The sequence below is a fragment of the Salvelinus namaycush genome, unplaced genomic scaffold (assembly GCF_016432855.1).
Source record: "Salvelinus namaycush isolate Seneca unplaced genomic scaffold, SaNama_1.0 Scaffold1024, whole genome shotgun sequence".
NCBI lineage: Eukaryota > Metazoa > Chordata > Actinopteri > Salmoniformes > Salmonidae > Salvelinus > Salvelinus namaycush.
The window spans coordinates 28,694-52,982 of record NW_024057703.1 but is presented as its reverse complement, the minus strand read 5'-3'; the positions used below and the strand labels follow the sequence as shown (position 1 = coordinate 52,982).

The 24,289-nt window shown below is 45.6% G+C and overlaps 1 protein-coding gene across 1 annotated transcript; it reads right to left on the bottom strand.

The window, feature by feature from the left end:
- Window positions 1-430: 430 nt before the first annotated feature.
- LOC120035312 (protein FAM124A) lies at window positions 431-23,569 on the bottom strand (the record flags this gene model as incomplete). Its single annotated transcript, XM_038982097.1, has 2 exons — window positions 431-2,493; window positions 22,785-23,569. Coding segments are annotated over 2 exons (1,700 nt in total), but the record flags the coding sequence as incomplete, so codon positions are not given.
- Window positions 23,570-24,289: the final 720 nt, after the last annotated feature.

Genomic DNA, 24,289 nt, shown 5'->3' with positions numbered 1-24,289 from the left:
AAAAAAACACAGACAACAAAACCTGAGACACTATGTATAACCTGAACCGTGGAACAATGGATTACACAACTCTCTTTTCTGATTGGCCAGTGATGACATCACCTCTGCAGAGCTCACGGAGACCTCGCCATGACGTCCATATGAAGAAAGGCATTGTGGAATTTCCTCTGTACAGGCTCATCGGCCGCTTAAGGAGAGTCACACCTGGTAAAGTCTTCACAGGGAAGACCGAGTGCCATACAGAGAACAGCCAACACTGAGAGCCAATATGTTGCAGTGTAATTTCAGCAAAAACAAGCCTTTGTCTTTAAGTCATACTGAGTGCATGTTAAAACCATCCCTTACCTTAATACAGTACAGGCTAGGTGTGTGTTGTTCACACAGCCTCACTGTTATATCACCTTAAAGGGACCCTGTTCACATAAAATCATTCATTTTTTATTTTATTTTAATTAATTCATACATAATCTGATGTTTTAATCAATATTAAAAAGTTTGGTGAACATAGAAATAATCAGTTAAAATCAAAAGCATTCCATAATACCGACTACTACTTTAATAAACTAGATTCTGTTTAGCCGTCAATTACAAAATCACCAGCAGAGGGACCCACTGCACCAAAAGTGTCAGAATCAGGGGTTCTTTTCTCATTTGGTCTTCCCTCGATTCCTTGCATCCTCTCTCCTCAACTTCCTTTTCGCAAAACGGATTGGAGAAGATGGCCAAAGGGGAGTGACCTTGGACCTTCTCCTCCAATACTGCTGAGAAGGAGGTGAGGAGAGAGGAATCAAGGATAGATGAATTGAGAGAGCCAGAAACTCCACTGTCGTATAGCTGCCTTGTCCTGAGTGATAACATGAGTAGTGGGAAGTGGATACATACGGTTAGAACTATGTCCAATAGGTCTGGTTTCATAACATCTCTGTTTTAAATCTAATTGATGTCCAATAGGTCTGGTTTCATAACATCTCTGTTTTAAATCTAATTGATGTCCAATAGGTCTGGTTTCATAACATCTCTGTTTTAAATCTAATTGATGTCCAATAGGTCTGGTTTCATAACATCTCTGTTTTAAATCTAATTGATGTCCAATAGGTCTGGTTTCATAACATCTCTGTTTTAAATCTAATTGATGTCCAATAGGTCTGGTTTCATAACATCTCTGTTTTAAATCTAATTGATGTCCAATAGGTCTGGTTTCATAACATCTCTGTTTTAAATCTAATTGATGTCCAATAGGTCTGGTTTCACAACATCTCTGTTTTAAATATTCTACTATGAGATATTTGAGTAGTCTGCAATGTGTTTTTAAGCCATCTCAGTAAGCTCTATGCATTTATACCACAACTTGATTAAATAACAAATAACACAAACATCTAGTTCGAAACTATATAGAAACACAAAGTGAGAAAGATTTCATGAAGAAGTTGAATGAAGCGTCTGTCTGCCGCCACGGTACTGTCCTCTGCACTGACTTAAACCAGCCCCCAGATGGCAGAGCAGAACAGAGCTGTGTTGTCACTCAGTGTCCCTGGCCCTTCCTGCTGGCCGGCGTGTCTCTCTAGCGCCACTAACTGGTCAGATGTAGAACTCCTGGTCGTCGTCCTCCACCCCGACCTCCTTGCCAGACCTGTTCTGAGACACCACCCCAATAATGCTGTTAGAGCTGTCCAATTGGCTGCACGTGATGGGATCCCTCAGGGACGGCTGGCCACTCAGGGGCAAGAAAGCGCTGTTGGGGCGTGGCCGCTGCAGGGTGGAAGGTATGCTATTGGAGGAGGCCAGGCTGCTGGTTCTCATGGGAACAGGAGGGCGGCCTAGCGTTGAAGCCTTGGGCTTGACGTTGGCGTGGGATGGGGAGGGGGTTGGGTCCCGCGGAGGTGCAGAGAGAGGGCGTGGTGGCGTGGGTCTGTGACTCCTAGAGTACGCAGACACTACCGACAGGTCAACAATGCTGCCCGCATCCACCTTTATCCCTGTGTCCACATCCGTCTCCTCCGCACCAATCAGAGCATCCACGTTGAGGCGGAAGGGCGGGACCAGGGAGGAGCTGAGGGAGTGGGAGTGGCTTCTGTGGTGGGCAGGGCTGGGTGAGGTTCCGGGGGAGGAGCCGGCAGAGCGGGAGCGAGAGCCGGTGAACCCTGCCAGGCTGGGCAGGGAGAACAGAGAGCGGGTTCGACCAGTCCTCCAGGATTTAGAGCGAGCCCCCATCTCCATTTCCTCCTCTTCACAGGCCAGGGAACGGGAGGTTTGTGAGGTCTGGCTGGACCTGCTTTGGGTCTGGTTCTGGGTCTGTGGCAGGGGTAGGGTTTGGGTCCGGGAGCGGGACGAGTTACGGTGGTAGCGCCGGTTCCTGTAGGAGGCAGGCCCGCGGCCATATGTGCCCGCTGAGGGCAGAGTCATTGCTGGGTCAGTGGGCAGGGGCGAGGGGGCAGGGGAGGAGTCTCCTGGCTGGTCGATAGTATGTCTACGCTTGTAGCGTGCACACAGGACCTGCAGGAGAGAGATAAAAAGAGAGAGAGAGAGAGGAGAGAGAGAGGAGAGAGAGAGAGAGAGAGGGCATAACAGCGAAGACAGTAGTGTTACACACTCCACACTATAACACAAGTCGGTCAGATGTTTAAATATGCATTTATTATAATAAATATTAATATATAATATTAATATTTAAATATCTATTGCAATAATATCCTGATACTTCTGTTATAACTTTTCTAAAAAAACAAACAACAGATCACGAAAACAATTCATACATTTGCATACATTGAAGCCTATTTGAAAAAAAACAAACGGTTGTGTTGAGACCTCAGAACGTTGATGTCACGTTCCTGACCTGTTTTCTGTTAGTTTTGTATGTGTTAGTTGGTCAGGACGTGAGTTTGGGTGGGCAGTCTATGTTTTCTGTTTCTATGTTGGTTTAAAGGGTGACCTAATATGGCTCTCAATTAGAGGCAGGTGTTTTTCATTTCCTCTGATTGAGAGTCATATTAAGGTAGGTGTTTTCACACTGTTTGTTTGTGGGTGGTTGTTTCCTGTGTCAGTGTGTGTTGCACCATACGGGACTGTCTAGGTTTGTTTGTACGTTCGTTCTTTGATGTAGTCAGTTTTCCTGTTCATGCGTTCTTCGTGTTTAATGTAAGTTCGTCGTACAGGTCTGTCTACTCCGTTTGTTGTTTTGTTAGTTTATAGTGAAGTTCGTGTTTTCGTCTTTTCTTTAAATAAATCATGTCAACTCAAGACGCTGCATTTTGGTTTAATCCCTGCTCCTCCTCTTCGGATGAAGAGGAAGAGGAGAACCGTTACAGTTGATGTGTGTTTGTAGATCCAGTAAAGAGTTACGACCCGAGCTGTAGCCTGGCTACATTCCCAACAGAACAGGAGGAACAGGAGATGCTCCTCCGTTAACCCCCTACTACTCTGTGCAGATTGCAAAAGTCATGAAATAAGAAGTCAAAAGGGGAAACAAAGGATGGAGGAAACAATTTTGGAAACTATTACCTTACCCCCAGCCCCACCCATCCCATCCCATCCCTCCATACCTTCATTTTTAAGTATTCAGAGCCTTTGCTATTAGACTCGAAATGGAGCTCAGGTGCATCCTGTTTCCATTGATCATCCTTCAGATGTTTCTACAACTTGATCAGAGTCCACCTGTGGTAAATTCAATTGATTGGACATGATTTGGAAAGGCACACACCTGTCTATATAAGGTCCCACAGTTGACAGTGCATGACAGAGCAAAAACTAAGCCATGAGGTCGAAGGAATTGTCCATAGAGCTCCGAGACAGAATTGTGTCGAGGTACAGATCTGGTGAAGGGTACCAAAACATTTCTGCAGTGCTGAAGGTCCCCAAGAACACAGTGGCCTCCATCATTCTTAAATGGAAGAAGTTTGGAATCCCCAAGACTCTTCCTAGAGATGGTCGCCCGGCCAAACTGAGCAATCGGGGGAGAAAGGCATTGGTCAGGGAGGTGACTAAGAACCCGATGGTCACTCTGACAGAGCTCCAGAGTTCCTCTGTGGAGATGGGAAAACCTTCCAGAAGGACAACTATCCCTGCAGCACTCCACCAACCAGACTGAAGCCAATCCTCAGTAAAAGGCACATGACAGCCCGCTTGGAGTTGGCCAAAAGGCACCTGAAGGACTCTCAGACCATGAGAAACAAGATTCTTTGGTCTGATGAAACCAATATTGAACTCTTTGGCCTGAATGCCAAGTGTCATGTCTGGAGAAAACCTGGCACCATCCCTACGGTGAAGCATGGTGGTGGCAGTGTCATGCTATGGGGCTGTTTTTTAGAGGCAAGGACTGGGAGACTAGTCAGGATCGACGGAAAGATGAACGTACAGAGATATCCTTGATGAAAACCTGCTCTAGAGTTTTCAGGACCTCAGACTGGGGTGAAGGTTCACCTTCCAACAGGACAACGACCCTAAGCACACAGCCAAGACAATGCAGGAGTGACTTCAGGACAAGCCTCTGAATTTCCATGAGTGGCCCGCCCAGACTTGAACCCGATCTAACATCTCTGGAGAGACCTGAAAATAGCTGTGCAGCGACGCTCCCCATCCAACCTGAGAGCTTGAGAAGATCTGCAGAGAAGAATGGGAGAAACTCCCCAAATACAGGTGTGCCAAGCTTGTAGCGTCATACCCAAGAAGACTTGAGGCTGTAATCGCTGCCAAAAGTGTTTCAACAAAGTACTTAGTGAAGGGTCTGAATACTTATGTAAAATGTGATATTTCAGTTTTTTATTTTTAATACATTTGAAAAAATGTATAAAAAAAACAGTTTTAGTTTTGTCAATATGGGGTATTGTGATGTCAATATGGGGTATTGTGATGTCAATATGGGGTATTGTGATGTCAATATGGGGTATTGTGATGTCAATATGGGGTATTGTGATGTCAATATGGGGTATTGTGTGTAGATTGATGAAGGGGGGGAAAAAAACGATTTAATACATTTTAGAATAAGGCTGTAACGTAACAAAATGTGAAAGGGGTCTGAATAGTTTCCGAAAGCACAGTATCTCAGGTATCGTTTATTCCTCGTGTCATTCGGTTTCTATTAATTCTCTTCATTTCTCTCTGCGTTGTTGATATGAATCCCTCGTATTAAATGTAACGGATGTAAAATGGCTAGCTAGTTAGCGGTGGTGCGAGCTAGCAGCCTTTCAGTCGGTGACGTCACTTGCTCTGAAACCTAGAAGTAGTGGTTCCCCTTGCTCTGCCGCGGCTTTTGTGGAGCGATGGGTAACGACGCTTCGTGGATGACTGTTGTTGATGTGTGCAGAGGGTCCCTGGTTCGCGCCCGTGTCGGGGCGAGGAGACGGACGTAAAGTTATACTGTTACATAAACACCAATGTTATTCACTATGTTGATGGTTTATACTTACCATAATGTTTTACACCTTTGTTAGTTAAAAAAATAAATAAAATGTATTTGTTTATTTTATATATTTCCAATGTGATAAGGGATCATTAGACACCTGTGATAATCTGAAAGTACTCAAAAAGGCCAGTGATGTCATCTGATAAAATTCCTGAAAAGATTCTGGTAGTTAACTGGTACTTAGAAAATGTCCAGTAATATACCCTCCCTTTGCAGTAGTATACCCTCCCTTTGCAGTAGTATACCCTCCCTTTGCAGTAATATACCCTCCCTTTGCAGTAATATACCCTCCCTTTGCAGTAATATACCCTCCCTTTGCAGTAGTATACCCTCCCTTTGCAGTAATATACCCTCCCTTTGCACTAATATACCCTCCCTTTGCAGTAAGAAACCCTCCCTTTGCAGTAATAAACCCTCCCTTTGCAGTAATAAACCCTCCCTTTGCAGTAGTATACCCTCCCTTTGCAAGCCTAACCTCACCTAAGTTTGTGATGTACAGTACGTGTATCAGTGTGTGTGAATGTGCACCTGTGATTGTGCCTTCGGAAAAAAGAAAACCGTCCTCACTTTGCCTTACCTTTACACACACACACATACACAGTCTCTCTCTTTCTCTCTCGCTAACACACACACACACACACACACACACACACGCAGGAACACAACACACACACACACACACACACACACACACACACACACACACACACACACACACACACACACACACACACACACACACACACGTTCTCTCACAGTGACCTCCTTGTTCTGGGGTATCCGTTTTGGAAGGGATTTCTGTCAGAGGGGTATTAGATAAGTGCTGCTGAAACTCACAGGCAGATTAACATTGTCCCATTACTGAGACCCATGGGCTCTCATCCACTGTGTGTGTGTGTGTGTGTGTGTGAGTGTGAGTGTGAGTTTGTGTGTGTGTGTGTGAGTTTGTGTGTGTGTGAGTTTGTGTGAGTGTGAGTTTGTGTGAGTGTGAGTTTGTGAGTGTGTGAGTGTGTGAGTGTGTGAGTGTGTGAGTGTGTGAGTGTGTGTGTGTGTGTGCTTGCTTGCATGTTTGCATGTTTGCATGTTTGCTCCTATCCACTCAGAAAGGCACGGCCAGGAAGGAGTTAATTGAACATGACAATCACCTGTTCACAGATCACTAACACACTCACATACTCATTAAAGTCTCAGCCGGTAAGATTTAAGACATCTGTTTGACCCAGGTCTGCCCTCAATAATCCCCAGGTGTAGGAAGGTATTACATATCAACTATATCTTGTTGAGGTGCACAGCAGATTTGTTAATCCACTACCAGAAGTGTTGTAACTTGGTAACGTATACATTCAGTAGTGTTCAGACCAAGGTTGTGTTCATTAGGGCATAAAAGATTTAGCTACGAAAAACAAGCGTTTCTTATTGGTCATGTTCAGGACAGGTGGGACTTTTGTAGTAGCTCTTCAGTGTGTTTCTTCAGTTTCTTGCCAATATACAGCAATATACATCAATATACAGTAATATACAGTAATATACAACAATATACAGCAATATACAGTAATATACAGCAATATACAGCAATATACAGTAAAATACAGCAATATACAGCCATATACAGCAATATACAGCCATATACAGCCATATACAGCCATATACAGCAATATACAGCCATATACAGCAATATACAGCCATATACAGCAATATACAGCAATATACAGTATATACAGCAATATACAGCAATATACAGTCATATACAGCAATATACAGCCATATACAGCCATATACAGCCATATACAGCAATATACAGTAAAATACAGCAATATACAGCCATATACAGCAATATACAGCCATATACAGCAATATACAGCAATATACAGCCATATACAGCCATATACAGCAATATACAGCCATATACAGCAATATACAGCCATATACAGCAATATACAGCAATATACAGTCATATACAGCAATATACAGCCATATACAGCCATATACAGCAATATACAGCAATATACAGCAATATACAGTCATATACAGCAATATACAGCAATATACAGCAATATACATGATCCTGCTGCATTCAGGTAGGCCGTATGATCCTGCTCCATTCAGGTAGACCGTATGATCCTGCTCCATACAGGTAGACCGTATGATCCTGCTCCATACAGGTAGACCGTATGATCCTGCTCCATACAGGTAGACCGTATGATCCTGCTGCATACAGGTAGGCCGTATGATCCTGCTGCATACAGGTAGACCGTATGATCCTGCTCCATACAGGTAGGCCGTATGATCCTGCTGCATACAGGTAGGCCGTATGATCCTGCTCGCTCTGAAATCTCCAGAGAAGTGACATGATATCCCTAGTTGATATTGACTGCTAACATGAATAACTTTCAGCTCAAAATGCAGGTGTAAAAGAGTTTATTTCTGTATCTTGCGTTTGAAAAATGCCTCACCGTTTATGGCTGTAATGACAGGCTACATTTGTGCAGCGATTGTGTGTGCATGTTCGCATGTACACAGCATCACTTTCGGTATCAAGTGTGCAGTACAAACACGCACGCACGCACGCACGCACGCACACACGCACACACACACACACACACACAGGGTCAGTTGTGTGTGACCCGGATTAGCCCAGATCAAATCAGACAGCGAGAGAGAGGCTCTGATCATCTCCACGACAACAGCCTCATTATCCAGCCCCCCCTGCTGTGGCCGTCCACTCAGAAAGTTAAGCGCTCGTTGGGTCACGTGACTTGTGTGTTCACCCGCAACCCTTTGCAAGACACACACACACACACACGCAGGAACACAACACACACACACACACACACACACACACACACACACACACACACACACACACACACACACACACACACACACACACGCAGGAACACAACACACACACACACACAGCCCTGTGTCTTCCTCTGGTTCCCCTCAAGTATCATTACACAGTAAATCACATCCTCCACAGCAGACAATGTTACTTAGTACCACTGCGTCTCTGCTTCTGTTTCATGTGTAGGAGAGATGACTAGAAATATGGCTCTCTGCTACTCAATCAGGAGAGAGAGAAGGAGAGAGAGAGAGAGGAGGGGAAAGGGAGAGACAGACAGAGAGAGAGAGAGGAAGAGCGATGGAATGAGAGGCACTGTACAGAGAGAGAGAGAGAGAGAGAGAGAGACAGAGACAGAGACAGAGACAGAGACAGAGAGAGAGAGAGAGAGAGAGAGAGAGAGAGAGAGAGAGGTGTTCAGTGAGGTGTGGAGGGAGGAAACACTGGGGCTTTGTCACACTCACTCACACACACATACACACATATACACACACACACATACACAGCTAGTACCAGGCGATATCACAAGGAGAGGAAACAGGCAACACGGTACTGTATGGGCAGCTAGCTTAACGAGGCATCCGCTTAAAGGCCCAGTGCAGCCAAAAACGTGATATTTCCACTATGAGGTTGGAATAATACTGTGACATTTAGAAAATTATGATAATGCCCTTTTAGCCGCCTGAAATTTTAACCTGTTTTAGAGTTTTGTCCTGCCTAGTGACATCACTAGGTGGTAAATTAGTTAATAGACCAATAAGAGAGTTCTCATCCTCTCTGCCAATAACAGCTACTTTTCCATTTTATCCCTCCCCACTCAGACCACTCCCAGACAGTCCTAGCAACATTTTTTGCTTGAGAAATTGCTTTTTTGCTAAGAAGCAGTTTAATTATTATTTTTTTAAACATTTGAATTGAAGACAATCACGGTAAGGTACTTAACTGTTACCCAGAAAATAATGTGATATTGAGATCAAAACGACTGCACAGGACCTTTACCAAGCCACTCATTAAAACAAAGCATCCTCTTAACGAGCCATTTGCTTAACGAGGCATGCCTTTTAATTGGCTGTTACAGTAAACTCTAAACCCTGATTATCACAAAGAAAAGTCATGACAATAGAAAGAAGCAACGTTTTACATTGGAATCATGATTATCTGTGAAAATGAACTTTGGAAAATCATGCTGTTCCGTCCAGACATGGTGGGCTCATGGAAAACTGTGGCAGCATCTGAAATGGCACCCTATTCTCTATATAGTGCACCCTATTCCCTATATAGTGCACCCTATTCCCTATGTAGTGCACCCTATTCTCTATAGGGCCCCTGGTCAAAAGTAGTGCACTGCGTAGTGAATAGGGTGCCATTTCAGACGCAGGACATGCCTGTGGAAAAAGTCCACGCTGCTCCGTTCCCTGCCTGGGTTGTTTTGGGTGGAAAACAGGATGGGACTGGACGGCAGGCATGAGGAAAGCAACATGGAGAAGCCATCAGAGAAGAGAGAGAGAGGCGGAGATGTGTGTGTGGAGGACGGGGGTGTGGGCGGAGCGGTGGGGATTGGATACAGTCTGTCAATCAGATTTCAGAAGAATACAGTGGGGAGGTTAGTGTTACATGCTGTCAATCATACCACTCACTCCGTCCAGAAATAAAAACTGTAGTCCGAGAGATATCGTAGATTTGGATTGGATAGATGGAGGTGGAAAAGGTGGAACTAGATACTACTTACTATACTATTGATATGTCTATTTGGTTGATATCTTTCCAATCCTTTTCAGATCTACTGTACAATGGGCTGAGTTTACATTTCTGACGTTAAGCGAGCAGCACATTTTCTGACGTGAAGTGGAGTTTACACAGGCAGTCCATTTTCTGACGTGAAGTGGAGTTTACACAGGCAGACCATTTTCTGACGTGAAGTGGAGTTTACACAGGCAGACCATTTTCTGACGTGAAGTGGAGTTTACACAGGCAGACCATTTTCTGACGTGAAGTGGAGTTTACACAGGCAGTCCATTTTCTGACGTGAAGTGGAGTTTACACAGGCAGACCATTTTCTGACGTGAAATGGAGTTTACACAGGCAGACCATTTTCTGACGTGAAGTGGAGTTTACACAGGCAGACCATTTTCTGACGTGAAGTGGAGTTTACACAGGCAGTCCATTTTCTGACGTGAAGTGGAGTTTACACAGGCAGTCCATTTTCTGACGTGAAGTGGAGTTTACACAGGCAGTCCATTTTCTGACGTGAAGTGGAGTTTATACAGGCAGACCATTTTCTGACGTGAAGTGGAGTTTACACAGGCAGTCCATTTTCTGACGTGAAGTGGAGTTTATACAGGCAGACCATTTTCTGACGTGAAGTGGAGTTTACACAGGCAGTCCGTTTTCTGACGTGAAGTGGAGTTTACACAGGCAGTCCGTTTTCTGACGTGAAGTGGAGTTTACACAGGCAGACCATTTTCTGACGTGAAGTGGAGTTTACACAGGCAGACCATTTTCTGACGTGAAGTGGAGTTTACACAGGCAGACCATTTTCTGACGTGAAGTGGAGTTTACACAGGCAGACCATTTTCTGACGTGAAGTGGAGTTTACACAGGCAGTCCATTTTCTGACGTGAAGTGGAGTTTACACAGGCAGTCCATTTTCTGACGTGAAGTGGAGTTTACACAGGTAGACCATTTTCTGACGTGAAGTGGAGTTTACACAGGCAGACCATTTTCTGACGTGAAGTGGAGTTTACACAGGCAGACCATTTTCTGACGTGAAGTGGAGTTTACACAGGCAGACCATTTTCTGACGTGAAGTGGAGTTTACACAGGCAGATCATTTTCTGACGTGAAGTGGAGTTTACACAGGCAGTCCATTTTCTGACGTGAAGTGGAGTTTACACAGGCAGACCATTTTCTGACGTGAAGTGGAGTTTACACAGGCAGACCATTTTCTGACGTGAAGTGGAGTTTACACAGGCAGACCATTTTCTGACGTGAAGTGGAGTTTACACAGGCAGACCATTTTCTGACGTGAAGTGGAGTTTACACAGGCAGTCCATTTTCTGACGTGAAGTGGAGTTTACACAGGCAGACCATTTTCTGACGTGAAATGGAGTTTACACAGGCAGACCATTTTCTGACGTGAAGTGGAGTTTACACAGGCAGTCCATTTTCTGACGTGAAGTGGAGTTTACACAGGCAGTCCATTTTCTGACGTGAAGTGGAGTTTACACAGGCAGACCATTTTCTGACGTGAAGTGGAGTTTACACAGGCAGTCCATTTTCTGACGTGAAGTGGAGTTTACACAGGCAGTCCATTTTCTGACGTGAAGTGGAGTTTACACAGGCAGACCATTTTCTGACGTGAAGTGGAGTTTACACAGGCAGTCCATTTTCTGACGTGAAGTGGATAGCTGCTGTCTTACGGGATCCGGACCAGTTCTGCTATTTTGTGTGTTGTTTTTGCGTTGATCGTAACTCTTTTTGTCCGTTATGTTTCCACCATCGTTTCCTACGATCGAAAACAGCTACTGGATATCAGAACAGCCTATCACTAACCTCGATTTGGATAACGACGATGATGAGGCAGCCTATAGGGAGGAGGTCAGAGACCTGGAAAGTGATGTGCCAGGACAACAACCTCTCCATCAACGTCAGCAAGACAAAAGAGACGATTGTGGACAACAGGAAACGGAGAGGCGAGAGCTTCCTCGGAGTCCACATCGCACCTACACAGTTGTGAAGGGGGCACGTCAGAGCCTCTTCCCCCTCAGGAGGCTTAAAAGATTTGGCATGGGCCCTCAAATCCTCAGTAAGTTCTACACCTGCACCACTGAGAGCATCTTAACTGGCTGCATCACTGCTTGGTACGGCAACTGCAAGGCATCCGACCTTGCCATTAATACAGGTAACGAGTGGAGGACAGAGGAGCCTCTTAAAGAAGAAGTTACAGGTCTGTGAGAGCCAGAAATTTTGCTTGTTTGTAGGTGACCAAATACTTATTTTCCACCATAATTTGCAAATAAATTCATTAAAAATCCTACAATGTGATTTTCTGGGAAAAAAAATCTCATTTTGTCTGTCATAGTTGAAGTGTACCTATGATGAAAATTACAGGCCTCTCTCATCTTTTTAAGTGGGAGAACTTGCACAATTGGTGGCTGACTAAATACTTTTTTGCCCCATTGTATATATATATTTAAAATCTTTATCTTTCTCTCTGCATTGTTGGAAAAGGACCCGTAAGTAATCATTTCACTATTAGTCTACAAACCTGTTGTTTACATGTGTGGACGATCAATTTTTTATCTTTTGCCCCCATTATCGGCAAAAGATCTGATCTGATTGTCAAATGACGAATTAGGGGCAAAGGATCAGAATGTGACCGCCTGTATGAATGAGGCCACACAGCAAATTGGCCAGTGTTAACTTGTTTCAGTGTAGCATTTCTAGTGTTCTAGTGTTACACTCCTTGGTGTAAAAGAACCCCAGGGTTAATAACCAGAGGTGAGTGTGATTGTATCAGTTTAACTTTGTGGAGAGTAAAAAAACGTTCCAGTCAAAAAAACACGCCCATCATTATCATATTTCCCAGCATGCTCTACTGCAGGTAGATTGATTTTATAATCTGTGTTTTTTTTGCATATACATTGATCGATTGGTTAATCTTATGCTACACAAAGATAAATAACTTTCTAAACTAATCTGATCAGTTAGTTAGATTTATTGCACCCATTACTGAAATAGTTGTTCCATTTTAAATGGTTCAGGTAGTCAGTCTCCTTTAACAAAGTTTACAACACTGAATGAAAAAAGGCCAACTGTTGGAGCTACTAACTCTGTCTGGATTCCAATAGGAATTACACATCATTTTGCCAGCTATCATAATGTGACTCGCATGCCTGATGTGGCCTGTAAACAATGAGTTCCAGGCCTCTGTATTAGCCCAAAACAAGGGCTTAAATAAGGCCTTATGAGATATGTAATGTATTGTTATTAAAAGGTCACAGGACTGAACATGTATGAATTCAACAAACATGTCTCTGTCACTAATAAATACAGTCGTGGATGGTAATTCTACAGATCACTCAAGAAAGCAAGGCACACTAAGAAATTGTATTGGAGACGCGGCTTTCAGTTAGTTATTTTTGGCCACCTGTGAGTGGAAGAGCTATATCACTTGTAAGTGGTCTATGGTTATCTTAATTAAAGTTTGAGCATGTCTGCTGCCAGTTCTGAAGTCTTTGTCATTTCTTACATAAGAGTATGTGACAATAAAGAGTGGTAAATAATATGGTGGTGTCCTTAACCCAACAGGGATACGGACCTCTTGACGTAATGGTTAAAAATGCTATATGAGGTGTTATTGCATAACACTAAAAGTGTTAATTCCCTAACACTGACAAAGTGTAAAAGCATCAGTACTAAGCACAGTGTTAAAATATAACACTGAAAAGTATGGACCCATATACAGTACACACTGCCTCGGTGTTAAATGTAATACTATAAGTGTTGATTCAACACGGAAACAATTTTGTGTACACGGGAGTGCCTTGGTGGTAGGCTGGTGTTAGGGGATGTTTCCTCTCTGTGATGACAGGACCAGACTAGGGACTGTATAGCTATAGGCTGCAGGACAGATCCCCCTGGACACAGACGGACAGATGACTTCTCCAGCTGCTGGTGCGACTCGTAAACTGGCTATGCCTCTTTAAAGTATTCTGCTTTGGCCTGTCGCAGCTACACTATACAGTGCATTAGGGAAAGTATTCAGACCCCTTGACTGTTTCCACATGTTGTTACGTTACTGTCTTATTCTAAAAATGGATTAAATCATTTTTTCCCTTCATCAGTCTACAGACAATACCCCATAACGACAAAGCAAAAAATAAAAAATAAATAAAATGAAATGTCACATTTACATAAGTATTCAGACCCTTTACTCAGTACTTTGTTGAAGCAACTTTGGCAATGAATACAGCCTCAAGTCTTCTTGGGTATGGCACTACAAGATCGGCACACCTGTATTTGGGGGAATTTCTCCAATATTCTCTGCAGATCTTCTCAAGCTCTGTCAGGTTGGATGGGGAGCATCGCTGCACAGCTATTTTCAGGTCTCTCCAGGGATGGTAGATCGGGTTCAAGTCCGGGCTCTTTCTGAGCCACTCAAGGACATTCAGAGACTTGTCCCAAAGCAACTCCTGCGTTGTCTTGGCTGGGTGCTTAGGGTCGTTGTCTTGTTGGAAGGTGAACCTTTGTCCCAGTCTGAGGTCCTGGGCGCTCTGGAGCAGGTTTTCATCAAGGATCTCTCTGTACTCTGCTTCGTTCATCTTTCCGTCAATCCTGACTAGTCTCCCAGTCCCTACCGCTGAAAAACATCCCCACAGCATGATGCTGCCACCACCATGCTTCACCGTAAGGATGCTGCCAGGTTTCCTCCAGACGTGACGCTTGGCATTCAGGCCAAAGAGTTCAATATTGGTTTTATCAGACCAGAGAATATTGTTTGTCATGGTCTATGAGTCCTTTAGGTGCTTTTTGGCAAACTCCAAGCGGGCTGTCATACCTTTTACTGAGTAGTGGCTTCCATCTGGCCACTCCACCATAAAGGTCTGATTGGTGGAGTGCTGCAGAGATGGTTGTATTTCTAGAAGTTTCTCCCATCTCCACAGAGGAACTCTGGAGCTCGTCAGAGTGACCATCAGATTCTTAGTCACCTCCCTGACCAAGGCCATTCTCCCCCAATTGTTCAGTTTAGCTGGGCCGTCAGCTCTAGGAAGAGTCTTGGTGGTTCCAAACTTCTTCCATTTAAGAATGATGGAGGGCATAGTGTTCTTGGGGACCTTTAATGCTGCAGACATTTTTTGGTACCCTTCCCCAGATCTGTGCATCGACACAATCCTGTCTAGGAGCTCTACGGACAATTTCTTTGACCTCATGGCTTGGTTTTTGCTCTTAAATGCACTGTCAACTGTAGGACCTTATATAGACAGGTCTGTGACTTTCCAAATCATGTCCAATCAAATGAATTTACTACAGGTGGACGCCAATCAAGTTGTAGAAACATCTCAAGGATGATCAATGGAAAAAGGATGCACCTGCTCAATTTCGAGTATCGCGTCTGAATACTTATGTAAATAAGTTACTCCTGTTTTTTATTTTTTATATTTTTGCAAACATTTCTAAAAACCTGTTCTCGCTTTATCATGATGAGGTACTGTGTGTAGATAGATATACATGTTTTATTTAATCCATTTTAGAATAAGGCTGTAACGTAACAAAAATGTGGAATAAGAGAAGGGGTCTGAAAACATTCCGAATGCACTGTACAACCCTTAAAATGAGTGGATTTGGCTATTACTGCCACACCTATTGCTGACGTGTATAAATTTGAGCACACAGCCATGCAATCTCCATTGAGAAACAATGGCAGTAGAATAGCCTTACTGAAGAGCTCAGTAACTTTCAACGTGGCACCGTCATAGGATGGCACCTTTCAACAAGTCAGTTCATCAAATTTCTGCCCTGCTAGAGCTGCCCCATTCAATTGTAAGTACTGTTATTGTGAAGTGGAAACGTCTAGGAGCAACAACGGCCCAGCTGCGAAGTGGTAGGCTGCACAAGCTCACAGAACAGGACCGCCGAGTGCAGAAGCACGTGAAAATGTGTCTGTAACATTCACTACTGAGTTTCAAACTGCCTCTGGAAGCAACGTCAGCACAATAACTGTTCGTCGGGAACTTCATGAAATGGGTTTCCATGGCCGAGCAGCTGCACACAAGCATAAGATCACCATGCGCAATGCCAAGCGTCGGCTGGAGTGGCGTAAAGCTCGCCGCCATTGGACTCTGGAGCTGTGGAAATGCATTCTCTGGAGTGATGAATCCCACTTCAACATCTCACAGTCCAACTGACAAATCTGGATGTGGCGGATGCCAGGAGAAGGCTACCTGCCCCAATGCATAGTGCCAACTGTAAAGTTTGGTGTAAGAAGAATAACGGTCTGGGGCTGTTTTTCATGGTTCGGGCCCCTTAGTTCCAGTGAAGGAAAATCTTAACGCTACAGCATACAATGACATTCTAGACAATTCTGTACTTCCAATTTTGTGGCAACAGTTTGGGGAAGGCCTTTTCCTGTTTCAGCATGACAATGCCCACGTTCACAAAGAGAGGTCCATACAGAAATGGTTTGTCGAGATTGGTGTGGAAGAACTTGACTGGGCTGCACAAAGCCCTGACCTCAACCCCATCGAACACCTTTGGGATGAATTGGAACGCCGACTGCGAGCCAGGCCCAATCGCCCAACAGCAGTACCCGACCTCACTAATGCTCATGGCTGAATGGAAGCAAGTCCCCACAGCAATGTTCCAACATCTAGTGAAAAGCCTTCCCAGAAGAGTGGAGGCTCTTATAGCAGGAAAAGGGGGGGACCAACTCCATATTAATACCCATGATTTTGGAATGAGATGTTCGACGAGCAAGTGTCCACATACTGTTGGTCATCTAGTGTATGAACATATAGGTAGGGATGAAGTAACTAGGCAACAGGATAGATAATAGAATGTAGCAGGAGCGTATGTGATGAAACAAAAGAGCAAAAAGGGTCAATGCAGATAGTTAAATAGTTCATTAATACCCGGACTAACTATTTAGCAGTCTTATGGTTGTGGGTAGAAGCTGTTCAGGGTCCTGTTGGTACTGCTTGCCGTGAGGTATCAGAGAGAACAGTCTATGACTAGGGTGGCTGGAATCTTTGACAATTTTTAGGGTCTTCCTCTGACACCACCTGGTATAGAGGTCCTGGATGCCAGGAAGCTTGGCCCCAGTGATGTACTGGGCCGTACGCACTACCCTCTGTTGCGCCTTGTGGTCGGATGCCAAGCAGGTGCCATACAAACATACAAACAGGTGATGCAGCCAGTCAAGATGCTCTCAATGGTGCAGCAGTAGAACTTTGTAAGGATCTGAGGGCCCGTGCCAAAGCTTTTCAGCCTCCTGAGGGGGAAGATACATTGTCATGACTGTGTTGGTGTGTGTGGACCATGATAATCCCTTAGTGATGTGGACACCGAGGAACTTGAATCTCTCGACCGGCTCCACTACAGGCATGTTAATGTGGATGGGGGGCTCGGCCCTTCGTTTCCTGTAGTCCACAATCAGCTTAGTGTACCGCTCCTTGAACGTGGCAGCTCTAGCATTTAACTCAGTGGGGATTAATGATGCACTAATTAATGAAGCCGTTGACTGATGTGGCAAACTCCTCAATCCCATTGGACGAGTCCCGGAACATATTCCAGTCTGTGCTAGGTAAACAGTCCTTTTGCTTAGCATCCGCTTCATCGGACCACTTCAGTATTGAGCGTGTCACTGGTACTTCCTGTTTGAGTTTTTGCTTGTAAGCAGGAATCAGGATGATAGAGTTATGGTCAGTTTTGCCAAAGGGAGGGCTAGGCAGACCTTTGTATACATTTCTGTGTGTGGAGTAAAGTCTAGAGTTTTTTCCCCAGGTGACATGATGGTAGAAATTAGGTTTCCCTGAATTAAAATCACTGGCCACTAGGAGTGCTGTCTCTGGATGAGTATTTTGGCACTATTCAGCTCGTTGAGTGCATAGTATAGTATGGTCTACAGCTTATCATGAGGTATTCTAACTCAGATGAGTAAAACCTCTAAACTTCCTGAACATTACAGATTGCAAGCCTGATTGCTGTAGACACACACATTGTCACACCCTCTTTCTCTTTATTGAGAAGTTACAATCCAGAATGTCTCTTATTGGTGTCACACCCTGATCTGTTTCACCTGTCTTTGTGCTCGTCTCCACCCCCCTCCAGGTGTCGCCCACCTTCCCCATTATCCCCAGTGTATTTATACCTGTGTTCTCTGTTTGTCTGTTGCCAGTTTGTTTTGTTCGTCAAGCATACCAGCTATTTTCCCCTTGCTCCTGTCTTTCTCTGGTTTCTGTTTTCTAGTTTTCCCGGTTTTGACCATTCTGCCTGCACTGATCCTGAGCCTGCCGTTCTGTACCTTATGGACTCTGATGTGGATTACTGACCTCTGCCTGCCCTTGATCTGTCGTTTTGCCTGCCCCTTGTTCTAGTAATACACTTTTTTTTACTTCGACACTGTCTGCATCTGGGTCTTCTCCTGAAACGTGATACTTTTCCCCTTAACCCGAAGCTGCCGTTCGGTGTTGAAGACGCATAGAAAAAACAGCTAGATGTATATTATCCATGTCCTTGTTCAGCCACGACTCTGAAAAAAAACATAGGATATTACAGTTCTTCAGATCCCGTTTATAGGATAGTCTCAAACAGAGCTCATCCAGTTTATTCTCTAGTGATTTGTACGTCTGCCAATAGAACGGACGGTAAAGGCAGTTTATTTATTCGTACTCTCATCAGGGAGCCCGCTCGCGTGCCGTCTCTTCCTCTCAAGTCCAGGGCCTGGTCCCGGAATGAGCAGTACATCCACAGCTGCCGGCTCGTTGAAGTAGAAATCGTCATCCAAAATTGAGGTTAGTGATCGCTGTTTCTGATGTCCAGAAGCTGTTTTTCTGGTCATAGGAAATGACGGTGGTGATATTATGTACAAAAAATAAGTTAAGATCAGCGTAGAAAACACACAAAATGGCAGCATTGGTCAGGAGCCCGTAAGACGCCATCTTTATACGGTTTCAGCATGAAATATCCTTTATAGATATTTTTTTACACACAGTCATGTGACTTTGTCTTTGTTGTAAATGTTATGGTCCCAAATTGGTGGATAGTTGTGAAAAAACGTCAATAGTTGGACAAGATGAAGAGTTAAATGAAAAAAAATACCATGGGTCAATTGCATTCCGTTTTCATTCAGCGATCACTATTTTCTCTTGAAACTTACGGGCTATCCACTAGAAACTCATGTACGTATACATTTTTAATTTAAGTTATTCAAGTATAAATTAAAGAAGTTACCATAGATTATCTGTTAATTACCAAAATTACAGAAGATTCCGGTAACTTTGGTAAGTTACTGGTAACTTTGCAACCCTATGTGAGGTCTAGTTAATTATGTTAGCCCCCCCAGAGTGAATGTGTGTGTGTGTGTGTGTGTGTGTGTGTGTGTGTGTGTGTGTGTGTGTGTGTGTGTGTGTGTGTGTGTGTGTGTGTGTGTGTGTGTGTGTGTGTGTGAAATCTCTGAATCTCCTTCATGGTGGTCGTAGCAGTAGGACTTATACACCTATCCCAGCCTGTGTTGGGATGGAGGGATGAGGAATGGAGGGATGAGGGGTGGAGGAGGGGTGCAAATTGGAAAGGCTCAATGTTCCTTTGTCTGCTCAGTGGGACTGTTATTTTTGGCTGCAGTCCCGTTCCCACTTAGAACCTGCAGTCTGTATGGTCTGTATGCTGGAGCCTTCTCTCTCTCTCTCTCCCACTCTCCCTCTGTCTCTCTCTCTCTGTGTCTCTCTCCCACTCTCCCTCTGTCTCTCCCTCTGTCTCTCTCTCTCTCTTCCTCTCTCTTCCTCTCTCTCCCTCTCTTCCTCTCTCTCTGTGTCTCTCTCTTCCTCTCTCTCTCTGTCTCTCTCTCTCTTCCGCTCTCTCCCTCTCTGTCTCTCTCTCTCTCTCTTCCTCTCTCTCCCTATCTGTCTCTCTTCTTCTCTGTCCCCCCTCTCTCTCTGTCCCCCCCCCCTCTCTCTGATGACTATACACAGTGTGAACTTAATCCCCAGTAAGAGAGGGTGTGGATGTGGTGTCACCCTAACTACGTGTCTGAAGGAAGACTGTATGAAGCCCACCTGGAACATCCAACACACACACACACACACACACACACACACACACACACACACACACACACACAGATATTTCACTTCTGCCTCTGCTTAGCAAAAATACACTATACCTCCAGTGACTTCCAGAGCTCATGTATGTGGATAGGTGTGGATAGGTGTGGATAGGTGTGGATAGGTATGGATAGGTGTGGATAGGTATGGATAGGTGTGGATAGGTGTGGATAGGTGTGGATAGGTGTGGATAGGTGTGGATAGGTATGGATAGGTGTGGATAGGTGTGGATAGGTGTGGATAGGTATGGATAGGTGTGGATAGGTGTGGATAGGTGTGGATAGGTATGGATAGGTGTGGATAGGTATGGATAGGTGTGGATAGGTGTGGATAGGTGTGGATAGGTCTGGATAGGTGTGGATAGGTGTGGATAGGTGTGGATAGGTGTGGATAGGTATGGATAGGTGTGGATAGGTGTGGATAGGTGTGGATAGGTCTGGATAGGTCTGGATAGGTGTGGATAGGTATGGATAGGTCTGGATAGGTGTGGATAGGCGTGGATAGGCGTGGATAGGCGTGGATAGGTGTGGATAGGTGTGGATAGGCGTGGATAGGCGTGGATAGGCGTGGATAGGTGTGGATAGGCGTGGATAGGCGTGGATAGGCGTGGATAGGTGTGGATAGGTGTGGATAGGTATGGATAGGTGTGGATAGGTGTGGATAGGTGTGGATAGGTGTGGATAGGTGTGGATAGGTCTGGATAGGTGTGGATAGGTGTGGATAGGCGTGGATAGGCGTGGATAGGCGTGGATAGGCGTGGATAGATCTGGATAGGTACGGATAGGTACGGATAGGTGTGGATAGGTGTGGATAAGTGTGGATAGGTATGGTTAGGTGTGGATAGGTGTGGATAGGTACGGATAGGTGTGGATAGGTGTGGATAGGTGTGGATAGGCGAGGATAGGTGTGGATAGGTCTGGATAGGTGTGGATAGGTGTGGATAGGTGTGGATAGGTATGGATAGGTGTGGATAGGTGTGGATAGGTGTGGATAGGTCTGGATAGGCGTGGATAGGTGTGGATAGGTGTGGATAGGTGTGGATAGGTGTGGATAGGCGTGGATAGGCGTGGATAGGCGTGGATAGGCGTGGATAGGCGTGGATAGGTATGGATAGGTGTGGATAGGTATGGATAGGTGTGGATAGGTGTGGATAGGTGTGGATAGGTGTGGATAGGTATGGATAGGTATGGATAGGTGTGGATAGGTGTGGATAGGCGTGGATAGGTGTGGATAGGTGTGGATAGGTATGGATAGGTGTGGATAGGTGTGGATAGGCGTGGATAGGTATGGATAGATCTGGATAGGCGTGGATAGGCGTGGATAGGCGTGGATAGGCGTGGATAGGCGTGGATAGGCGTGGATAGATCTGGATAGGCGTGGATAGGTGTGGATAGGCGTGGATAGGTCTGGATAGGCGTGGATAGGTGTGGATAGGTGTGGATAGGCGTGGATAGGTGTGGATAGGTGTGGATAGGTGTGGATAGGTGTGGATAGGCGTGGATAGGTGTGGATAGGTCTGGATAGGTGTGGATAGGTACGGATAGGTGTGGATAGGTGTGGATAGGTGTGGATAGGTGTGGATAGGTGTGGATAGGTGTGGATAGGTACGGATAGGCGTGGATAGGCGTGGATAGGTGTGGATAGGTGTGGATGGGTGTGGATAAGTGTGGATAGGTGTGGATAGGTCTGGATAGGTGTGGATAGGTGTGGATAGGTGTGGATAGGTATGGATAGGTGTGGATAGGTGTGGATAGGTCTGGATAGGTGTGGATAGGTGTGGATAGGTGTGGATAGGTCTGGATAGGTGTGGATAGGTCTGGATAGGTATGGATAGGTGTGGATAGGTGTGGATAGGTATGGATAGGTGTGGATAGGTGTGGATAGGCGTGGATAGGTGTGGATAGGTACGGATAGGTGTGGATAGGTATGGATAGGTGTGGATAGGTGTGGATAGGTGTGGATAGGTACGGATAGGCGTGGATAGGCGTGGATAGGTGTGGATAGGTGTGGATAGGTCTGGATAGGTGTGGATAGGTGTGGATAGGTATGGATAGGTGTGGATAGGTACGGATAGGTGTGGATAGGTATGGATAGGTGTGGATAGGTGTGGATAGGTGTGGATAGGTACGGATAGGCGTGGATAGGTGTGGATAGGTGTGGATAGGTGTGGATAGGTGTGGATAGGTCTGGATAGGTGTGGATAGGTGTGGATAGGTGTGGATAGGTCTGGATAGGTGTGGATAGGTGTGGATAGGTGTGGATAGGTGTGGATAGGTGTGGATAGGTATGGATAGGTGTGGATAGGTGTGGATAGGTCTGGATAGGTGTGGATAGGTGTGGATAGGTGTGGATAGGTGTGGATAGGTGTGGATAGGTGTGGATAGGTATGGATAGGTGTGGATAGGTGTGGATAGGTGTGGATAGGTGTGGATAGGTATGGATAGGTGTGGATAGGTGTGGATAGGTGTGGATAGGTGTGGTCTGCCTGTCGTCATCATTTAAGGGTTGTTCTTAGTTCATAGTCTGACTGTTGCTGGGATATACTGTGCAGCATGTTGTTCATATACGGCCTAGGCAACACAAAAGTGTACAACACACACACACACACACACACACACACACACACACACACACACACACACACACACACACACACACACACACACACACACACACACACACACACACACACACACACACACACACACACACACCAGTATCTCACCTGCAGCAGTATCTTATTCCCGTCGTAGTCTTCAGTCTGCCAGCGTACCTCACTGATGGGGGTACAGGGGTACGGCAGGAGGGGCACCAACGCCCCAACGTCCCTCACCCTCATCTCTATCACCGCCGACTCCGTAGGAGCGGGGCTCTGGCCCCTCGGCAACCGCTTGAATGACAGCTGGATCTCGGTATCCGGGTTGGAGTACACCACGAAAAAACAAAAGTCTTCTTTCTTCTGGGCCAGCTTCCTCTGGAGGATCATCCGGTACATGCGCACCATGTCCCGGAAGCTCTCGTAACGGCAGTAGACTGTGAAGCGTACGATCTCTTTACCGTAGTGAACCTGGCGAACCGCCCACAGAGGAGTCCCCGGGGCCAGGGTGAAGAAGTCTTGGCTGCAGGGAGTAAGCGGGAGCATCCTACGGCCGTTGTTGACCCTCTCGGTGTGGTGGAAGTGCCAGGGGGGGCGCCGGAGAGCACGGTGTAAGGTCACGATCTGCTCCTCGCCCCCGTACTGCTCCTGCAGGAAGAGGATGACGGCCAGCGCCGGCTGGCACTGCGGAGGGCCGTGATTGGCTGAAAAAGATGCCGAAGCATGACATGATTGGCGCTTGGGCTTCTGTTGCCAGGCGGCTCTCTCGGAGACGCGGAAGAGCTGCAGTTCAGGGTGGACCCAGGCCAGGACGGTGTCGGCAGCATGCTGCAGGGACTTGGCCTGGCCCGGGTCAGTAATGAGGTGAACACTGACCAGGAAGGGATCCTGCAGCTCCACCATGGATAACTCACCTCCAACACAGACAGAGAGACAGGAGGAGGAAGATGAAGAGGAGGAGGAGGAGGAGGAGGAGAGAACAAGAAACAGAAGAAGAAGAAGCCATTAGAAATGATATTGTGAATCTGAAAAACATTTATTTACCAAAATACTAATTCTCTCACCCCTCCCTCCCTCCCTCCCTCCCTCCCTCCCTCCCTCCCTCCCTCCCTCTCTAATAGGCCCATGCAGAGCAGGGTTCTGTTGTCTCATTAGCAGCTCGTTAGTGAGGCCCAGAAACACACACACACACACACACACACACACACACACACACACACACACACACACACACACACACACACACACACACACACACACACACACACACACACACACATACACACACACACACACAGAGGAATGCTCCAGAGCCCGGCAGGAAACTCCAACCTGGTGTGCCCCCATCCTGACCCCCTGACCAAGACCAACTGAGACAGAACTCAAACCCCCACAGGCAGGGGCGGACTGAGTGATTTGGAGGCCCAAGGCAGAGGCCAGTCTAACCCCCCCCCCCCCCCCCCCACATGTGTGTTTAAATGGGTTTTATAGAGACGTAATTTAACTGTAAAAATGTATTATCTTTTAATGTGCCATGAACACAACCAGTCATGATGTATCCCATAATAAATCCCATAATAAATCCCATAATAAATCCCATAATAAATCCCATAATATATCCCATAATATATCCC